Source organism: Montipora capricornis, chromosome 14 (genome assembly GCF_036669925.1).
Source record: "Montipora capricornis isolate CH-2021 chromosome 14, ASM3666992v2, whole genome shotgun sequence".
Classification (NCBI taxonomy): domain Eukaryota; kingdom Metazoa; phylum Cnidaria; class Anthozoa; order Scleractinia; family Acroporidae; genus Montipora; species Montipora capricornis.
In genome coordinates this window covers 8,690,403-8,699,692 of record NC_090896.1, presented here as the reverse complement: position 1 = coordinate 8,699,692, position 9,290 = coordinate 8,690,403, and the positions used below count along the sequence as shown (strand labels likewise).

General features: G+C 40.1%; 1 protein-coding gene across 1 annotated transcript in view; it reads left to right on the top strand.

The window, feature by feature from the left end:
• LOC138032844 (protein PHTF2-like) overlaps nt 1-9,290 on the top strand; it is a 47,347-nt gene that overhangs the window by 16,084 nt on the left and 21,973 nt on the right. Inside the window, exons 9-12 of the mRNA XM_068880555.1 lie at nt 485-675; nt 6,458-6,515; nt 7,163-7,248; nt 7,640-7,738. Coding sequence (XP_068736656.1) covers nt 485-675; nt 6,458-6,515; nt 7,163-7,248; nt 7,640-7,738 — 434 coding nt within the window. The remainder of the gene's footprint in view (nt 1-484; nt 676-6,457; nt 6,516-7,162; nt 7,249-7,639; nt 7,739-9,290) is intronic.

The following is a 9,290-nucleotide window of genomic DNA, read 5'->3' as shown; positions in this document are numbered from 1 at the left end:
GGACCAATTAGGAGTCGAACAGCTCACACTCGAGTTAAATCTAATTTTGGAGCGATAAGTACTTCCAAAGCCATTCAAATACATTTTTTCAGATCTATATGTAAGTGAATTAACCACAGGTTGACACCAGGTTCCACGTTATCTCATGGATTGCATTTCTACATGTAAATGCTAAATTTGTCCAACATTGGGGATGTGCTGCAATTGTCAAAGTGGTTTAAATAGCCATATTTGTAAGCCTCGTACCATGGAAATGACCCCCTTTTTTATCATATTTTTATCATCTCCTTGACATGTACAATGGTGTGCTATGTTTTATTGGAAATCTACAACAAGTTCTATTTCTAGGGAATCACCTTAACATTGCCCTACATAATGATAATGCATCTTGATTGATCATGCACAACTGCTGCTTCTGTTTTTACTTTTTAGTTACAACTTTATGACACCAAATTGAAAACTTTTTAAATTTGCTTTTTACCAGCAAGTGATGATAAAGAAAACATTGAAGCTGTGAAAAATGTGGAACAGGAACATATGAAGGATGGCTACATCGATAAAACAGAGGAAGAAATGAGTGAAAGTGGAGAAACCACATCATCTACAACAGAGAGTGATGTGTCGGATGTAGATATGGAAAGTAACAACGAAGACCCGTTTGCTTGGGATAATCAGGTTTGCTGAAGACCCATGTAACTTAATTAAACAACCTCTTTGAGAATACAGTACCCTACACTTTTAGCAGTTTTTGGGGAGACCATTGAATATGTAAGCGATTGTAGAGAGGAGGGATGGTGCAGTGGTGAGAGCACGCGCTTCCCACCAATGTGGCCTGGATTCCATTCCCAGACGGTGTCATATGTGGGTTGAGTTTGTTGGTTCTCCACTCTGCTCCAAGAGGTTTTTTCCCAGAAACTCCGGTTATCCCCTCTTTTCAGAAAGCACAGTTTCATATGATTTGATTTCTGTTCAGTGTCGCTAATTGGTGCCTCAACACTGTAGTGTAAAATACAGTGTTGGCACTTAATAAAGTTTATTATTACAGTATTATCTTCCCAGAGTGAAAATGCTCTTGACCCATTTACCAAGAATATCCCCAAGTTTATTGCATTCAATTGATTTATACATCCCTTCATTCATTCTCCAGGCTTAACAGTTACTATCCCCTCATAACAATAAATTGCTACAACAACGTCATAATTAGAAATGAAATAAATGTATGTATTAGAAGTCCAGGTTACTTCATTACAGTTACTTACAGTACCTATAATTATAATTTTAGCATTTATCTTAGTTTTAACCTGATATGATGTAAAATTTAATAGACCAATTTCGATAATTATATTAAAAATTAGGCCTAGACATAAGACATCACCTCAAGGCTCCAGGAAAAAAAACTCGTTCAAATTTATTTTTATTTCCCAGAACCTCAAAATCATGTTTGTTGTTAAAATCGAATTTTACATAATATTGAAAGTGGTCTATCGGAAGTTATATGTGTATTTAAGGTATATACAATTATGTAATAATAATAATAATAATAATAATAATAATAATAATAATAATAATAGTAATAATAATAATAATAATAATAATAAACTGCTTATTAAAACTCATTGCAGCAGAGTAGCTGAATTACAGAGCTAAAATATATACAAATCGTAGAAACGATAATATATACATGTACAAGCAATAAAACAGCTTAGATAACTATACTCCTTAAGGTTTAAAATTTAAAGGTAACAAAATCATGCACTCTCTGCATCCTGCATCTGTAGCGGCTTCCATATACTAATTTATTAAGAGCTAAACCAGGTCTAAGGTTCTAACTATGTCGAATCAGAGTCTACATGGGTAATAAAAACCCAATAGAATGACCTGGAATCCCGAGCGACTGAACATGTGACCTTCTAACCTTCTAAGTAGTCAGTCCTGATGCAACCAGGGGTTTTAAAGTTTTCGTAGGGAAAAATTTAATAATACATAGTGCGCTACTTTGTACCTGTTTTAGACTGGTTGCTAGTACATGTAGCTGAGGGATGTTTAGCCAAACAGGCATTGCTTACTCAATTAAGTAGTCTCAGGCCTGATAATAGATAGATAAATCTTAACTAATGCACTCGGATAAGTGCAGAAAATGCTAGAATGAATGACACTTAAATAGAGTTCACTCACTCACTCACTCACTCACCCACTCACTCCAGTCCTAGTGGTATAGAAGGACAATGTCATTTTCACATCAACCTAGTTTAATGGCTTTGTTCCTACAGTATGAGTCTCCTCTAGTTTAGTGGTAGTAGTGTCTGACCTACAATCAGTGGCAGTCTTGGGACACTCACCATTTGAAGTTGGTTTTCTTACTTAGTTAGAAAAATTGCCCCCTCTCCCCCAGAACAATGTTGCCAGTGGTGAACATACATTTCCTTGTCTATTTCAACATTGATTGGGGGAGGGGGGACTTGTATTTTGAAGCTTTCAGGGGAATTTTGACAGTTATGCTTAGTTTCTGACGTCTGAGAGGTTTTCAGGCCCATTCTGACACTAGCGTCCCAACTACTTTTGCCACTGATTGTAGTTGTTGGGAGGTCATTGGTGTGACTAAGCTATTTCCACCACTCTCTTGAGTCAAGTCCTCATACAGCAGGGTGCGGGCTCCTTTCCAGGGACAGTTGCTGCAGATAATCAAGCCTAAATTGTTACCCCTGTTAAGAACATTCCAACAATTTCAGATTATCAACAAAAAATGCATCTCACCATGGTAAAGCTACATGTCAGTGTATCCTACTGGGAAATTTCTGGAAATTTCATAAACTCCACCGTGCACCATTGGCTCAGTTGGTTGTGCACTGGGCTGCCACGCAGGACTTCATGAGTTTGACTTCTGCTGGACCAACACTCAGGGTCTTAGATTAACTGACATCCAATAAGTTGAGCGAAATCTCAGAACAATCAGACTGCAACTACGTAGTTTCAGTTATTATCCGAAGACACAAAAGAAAAGAGGCAAGCGCTACAACATTGCACAAGAGTTTATAAGAGCCGGCTAATTACATATGCGTGTACGAGGAATAGCATAATAATGAAGCATGCAAGCTATGCAAGCTATGGTGATATAATCATCAAAACAATTTAACAATAACGTGTGAGCCCTGGGACCATATCCAGCCAAGTATGGTCGTTGAAAAAGGACATATTATGGTCTTGGTGGCAGAGAGGCGAAGATTGCAGCGGTCTAGAGCCGAGAGGACTTTCCTCCAATTGGAGAGGACTTCCTGACAGTAAGAGTTACCACCATAGTATAGGTCGTTGGCTATCTTAGCTATGCAACCTTCCAGGAGAGGATCTGCCACGACACAACACATAAGTTTTTCTAAGGCTGTTTCAGGTCCAGGGATTCCCATGGCACAGCGCATGTACACGCAAACACCCTTGAAGGGGGTGACTACGCCACAGTATTTCATGGAAGCTTTGGCAAGGGAGAATGGGTAGAAATCTTGGGACAAGTCAGAGACGATGATGTGTTTCCAGCAAGCGATCTTGGGGAGGGTGGAGTCTACGTCCGGTAGTAGCAAGGGTTGGGGTTAATTGCTATAACGGCCTATGTCAGTGAACGCTGTAACCAAGCAAAAGCCGCCATTCTTCTTCTTCACCAGAAACGATGGGTTTAAGTACTCGACCACTACCTTTAGATCTTCTGGATGACTGAACACTCCTTGGGACTCTAGCTCGTCAAATTTAGTTTGGAGTAGATCCAGTTGGTCACGCGAGTACTGTGGGACGTGCCCTTTGCATTGGGGGAGAGGGGGTTCGACAGGACCCATGTTCACAACTCCTTCAATCGGACCGGCAGCTCCATTGTAACCCACAATATTCGGATCGAAGACAGTTTGGAACTCCTTCAGGAGAGAGGTGAATGCAGCTTTCTTGTAGGGAGATGTCAAACTGCTCAGGTCCATCTGAACGGACTCAGAAGGAGATAGAGGAGAAACTGTTAACCTTGTTGAGTTGGTTACAAGGGTTGAAGAGGAGAGTCTGGGTGGTTCTGGTACAGCAAGGAGAGCTTGACAGAAGTGGTCGTTCTTACAGACAAGCAGGGGATCCTCAGTGTTTTTTAGGAATCTTAGCTTACCACTGACGGCTTGGATGATGTGAGGCTGAGGCCCGGCGTGAAAGGGTTTGCGTGGACTGGAAGAGACAGAATCCGTACAGGGATCAATGGCAATTGTAAAGTCGTAACTGAGATCTACAGGTGTGTCGACCTCAAGGAACTTACCGGGCCAAAACAGTGGTGTTCACATTTGGTGCACAGAGGAGACGAGAGGCTCTTAAGGTGTGATGGACTCGAGAGCCTTGGGAACAGCCACTGCAATATCGTTGGAGGTCATATTAAAAAAGGGAGTTCCGGCTAGAACATTGACATCCAGATCTTCAACCACGAGGGCTTCCAGAGTGAGAGATCTACCACGGTGGATCAGAGTAAGGCGAGTGTCACCCGCTACAGATAATTGTGTATGCCCATCAGCCTGCAAAGGGGTTTGGGTGCTTTTGGTGACCTTATCTCCAATTTGTTTAGCTAGGGAAGCCCTCACCATGTTAGTCTCTGCCCCGGTATTGATTGTGAGATGCAAGGGATGGTGGCCATAAAAGGCGTGAAGGAATGGAGATTGAGACCCATTTACTCTACAAGAGACAGGAGGTTCCATAGTTGGTAGGGCCAAACCTACGGAGGAGGGGTAAACCTGCGTACTTGACAGCTCATAGTGATCTGACGGGTCTGCCTGGTCAAGGCTTTGCTGGTAATCATAACAGATCTTGTGCGGTTGAAGACCAGCTACTTGGCGGATCAAATGAGAATGAAAATCAGGGCGACCGGCTTGCTAGCAGAGTGGGCAAGCCTTGAAGGCACGCTGCTTAGGCGGAGGTCTGCGTTGAGCAGAGACAAACAAGCAGTGGTCTGTGAGTGGGGTGGAGCATAAAACCTTTGATTCTTCACTGGTTTGGAGTTCGTCAAATAAAGAGTCGAGAGCTTGAGAAATCTCAGGTTTCACCGAAGCCAGAGTCCTACTTCGTAGCTGTTCCATATCGCTGCTTAACGTCTCAACGGAGGCTGGGGTGGTAGTAAGCGTAACCATGTCAGAACAGCACAGTTTTCAAGAGTCGGTGACATTTCTTCATTGACTGTGGGTGTTTCACCATGGTGGGAGATTCTGCTAGAGGTACATGTAGTGAGAAGGTTGTCCTCAATGAAGGCCATTAAGCTTTGAAATAAATCCTCGGGGCATTGATCAGGCTTCAATGAAATATACATGTACACAAGGTCCAAGAAACAGGAGCCAGTGGATTGCAAACTGTAATGTTGTCGAATTATTTGCCAAATGCTGTTAACAGACGTTGAGGTCTTAATGATGGAGTTCCAGGAAATAATTGGGGCATAATTCACGACTTGCCCAAGCATCATTTCCAAGTGTGCTACCTTTTGAGCAGCAGTTCTTCTTCTTGCCGTTGAAATGGGTTCGGGATCGTTGGTGAAACCACGAAGGGGTGAAGTGTTTGTTTTCTTACCCCACGACAATCCGTTAGTAAGGAAATCAGCAAAATTTGGGTCAAGGGATAGAATGTATTTAAAGTTGTTCTCCCAGGCTTCAATAGATGTGATAGTCTTGTTCGCAGAAAGCAACCATTGCTTCGGCACTCTGTGAGAAGTGATGACTTCGGAACATTAAATCCAGACATTTTACATCGCTGGGAGAGACTGCTAGGAATGAAGAACACTTTGGCGTCCCTGTCTTTGTGGGTTCTTTGAGACCGTTTTGCTGCCACCACACCAATAAGTTGAGCGAAATCTCAGAACGATCAGACTGTAACTAGTTTCAGTTGTTAACCAAAGACATGAAGGAAAAAAGGCAAGAGCTACAACATTGCACAAGAGTTTATAAGAGCAGGCTAATTACATATGCATGTACGAGGAATAGCATAATAATGAGGCCTGCAAGCTATGCGAGCTATGGTGATTTAATCACCAAAACAATACAAAAATAACGTGTGAGTTATGGCGGAGGAGAAAGTGCTGCCTTTGTAATCACATCTGCAAATGATTAGACTCTCTAGTTTTGTCGGATAAGGAAGAAAACCTGTTGACTTCGTCTCACAAACCTTCAATGTTCATGACCCAGTGGGATGTGAAAGAACCCACAAACTGTTCACAAAGAGTAGGGCGTGGAGTTCCCGGTGTTGTGGTCTGTTCTCTGTTGCGAATTATGGTCAGGAGGGTAAATGCTCGGAGATACTAGCTACATCGAGCTACTTTAAATTCTGAGATAAAAGGTATGATGTTATATGAAAGATAGTCGAAAATGGTAGAACAATATGTGCCCATGGGAAAATCAGTCCACTTAATTAGTACTTGGGTGATGATATATTTTTTTTCTTAGGGAAAACTTTTCACATTTTTTAACAGGGCAATGGATCTCCAGGACTCGAATCCTGTCCAACACCACCACCTACAGCTGAGAAAGGTACTGAGTGAGTAGGAAGGCAGCTCACCAGTGTGAGTTTGTAACATGGTACCTGTGGGCAACATTCACAGGACCTACATGTAACATGAGGTTGTGGACTGTCAGAGTAATTTGTGCTATGTTACATGTACTTGCCCTTTGAATGAGAGTAAGTTTGGAGTTGACGTCAATGTGATACAAACTTTGTGGCTTCTGTAGGAATTCTGTTAAATCATGTTCTGTTGCTAACAACCTTAGCTTGTATTGTCGTATGAAAAAGGGTGAGGTTCGTTTGCAAAGAAAGATTAAGTCTAGCCTTGCTTTTATCCGAAGGCATGGTCACATGGCAAACACTATAAAAGAGCCACTTTTCAATTCAAGTTGTAACACACCTTGCTGAAGACGTTTCCCGGTATTATCCAGTAGCGAGAAGCATACCTTTTGGGAAAAACAATAGTTAGCTCAGCTTTCTGAGATGCATCTCATAACATCACAGACGTCTGTGAAAATGTTCCTTTGACCTTTTGTGATCATCCATGTACACAGCAAGACAAGTCACTCACAAGCTAGCACCTGTTGAAGAACTTGCTTTTTTGTGGCAGCACCATTGAGCACCTTTGGTGAGTGGCTTGTACCATCTACTACTGGCTTTTTTTCTCCCTTCACAGTTATGGTTTCTATTTGGGAAGGAAATCAATGTAAAAAAGCACAACTCACTCTCATGGAAATAAGCACTGCTATCAAGAATAAAGTGGTAAGTTCCTCTTGTGAATTGGGATGAACTAGGCACTTTCCGAGTTGTATGCATCCTCAGTTTCATTTTAAGGACCGCAGAGACCATTACTCGAGTGATACATTGCGTATGGGACAGTAAAAATCTGTGGACTGTAGTCACTCCGCGGTCTCCGTCGAAGCATAATTTTTGAGGTGTACATGTAGTTCCACATTTTATCTGAACAAAATTAACATTCAAAAGAAAGACTTTTCAGTTCATACTTATTTGAAAACAGGGCAAAGTCTATTCTGGAATGGCATATGTGTACATCTCTAACCGTTTTAACATGCTCTATTGAAAAGAAATGAAATGGAAAAAAGAGGTTGAAAGTTTTTCTTTCATTATTTTTATTAACTTCATTTCATTTTAGGACACCCATAAAAGTCACAATGGCTACGTGCAATTTTCCATCGTGGTCTCTGTTGCCCTGGCATTTATTCCATTGCTTTTTCGCCTTTACAACACAACAGTGAGTAGTAAATTAGTATGCTCTTTCCAGTATTGGTTTCTCCCTTACTACGATGGATGCTAATGGTTTTCAGTTACCCATCTACATCAGTTATTGTGCAGAAAATGCACAAAAGGAGTACAAATATTCCATGATACATGTATTTTTACAGTAGAACTGGTTCTGATGGTTGTTTAAAATTCAATTGCAAAAAATATAGTGCAAAAAAGTTGTTTAATAATTAAGTAGCTTATTGACTGATTTAGTGGGTATTATCGTGGGATATTTTTACTTGACGAATGTATTTTGACTACATGTAGTTTCGTGGGCTCACCAAAATACTGGGAGTGCAGTCGGTGCATTTATACCAGGGCCCAGTTGTTCAAAGGGCTGATTAACTTAATCGTTAATCTTAATCAAATATTCATTCAATCAATCAACCAATCAATTAATTAATTAATCGATCAATCATTCAATCAATCATGCAATCAATTAATTATTCAATCCACTTAATTAATCATTCAAAGCACAGTGTAAGGATTTCAAGTTCAAGCTTTGACACCATATTCTGATCACTGTCCTATCCCTCTTAAATTGGCTTCCCATAATCGTGCCATCATGTACAGCAACAACACCCCAAAAGAACCTCTAAGGGCAGAGGCATCTTCGCAAAACCCGCTTCACCAAATTTCTTTGGAAGCCAGAATCCAAAGTTAAATTCGTAAGTACATTGTCGAGTTTTAATACTCAAAAGAGGCTTAAATATTTTAGTACAGAACACCATAGTTCAATAGATGACGTGCTTTCACAGTTCAGTCAAATACTAAAATCAGTTGCTGAACTTTGTCTAGTACCATCACGTAGTAAACTTGTAAAAAAGACCAAAAAAAAAAACAAACCATGGTATGATAATACTAGAAGACACTTAAAGAAAACACTGCAAAAACTTTTGAACAAAATTAATCACACAACTCCTCAATCATTGCGACAAGAATACTTTGTTCTCAAAAAGAAATACACAAAACTAGTAAAAAGACGTATAAAAGATCATAATAAAAATCACCTTCAATTCCAACCAAAGCAGAGATTTCCGGAAGCTAATAAACAAAGTTTGAAAAATTGAGACGATTGACAAAAGTTCTGATATTTCACCAAAAGATTGGATAAAGCATTTTCGAAACCTTTTATATGATGCAGAAGAAACCCAAGAATCACACGCAGTTGTCAATCCCTCAAACAATCTTGACGAAACTATGTCAGATGAAATTTTAAATGGGTTGATCACTGTGAGAAAGAAATTCATGATCAAATTTCTAAATTCAAAAATAAAGAAGCACCTGGTACAGACACTCTTTTAAAGGAATGATCAAACATGGCACCTTCCCAGCTGAGTGGAACATTTAGGTGTCATAAAACTGATGTACAAAAAGAAAGGTGACAAGAAATTCCCAGCCAGTTACAGAGGAATCACTTCAACCAAGCTAGTTAGGGAAACGGTTTACATCAATTTTACAAACCGATTAAATAAGTTTATAATGATATTATATATTGAGTAACACAATATTTTAAATCC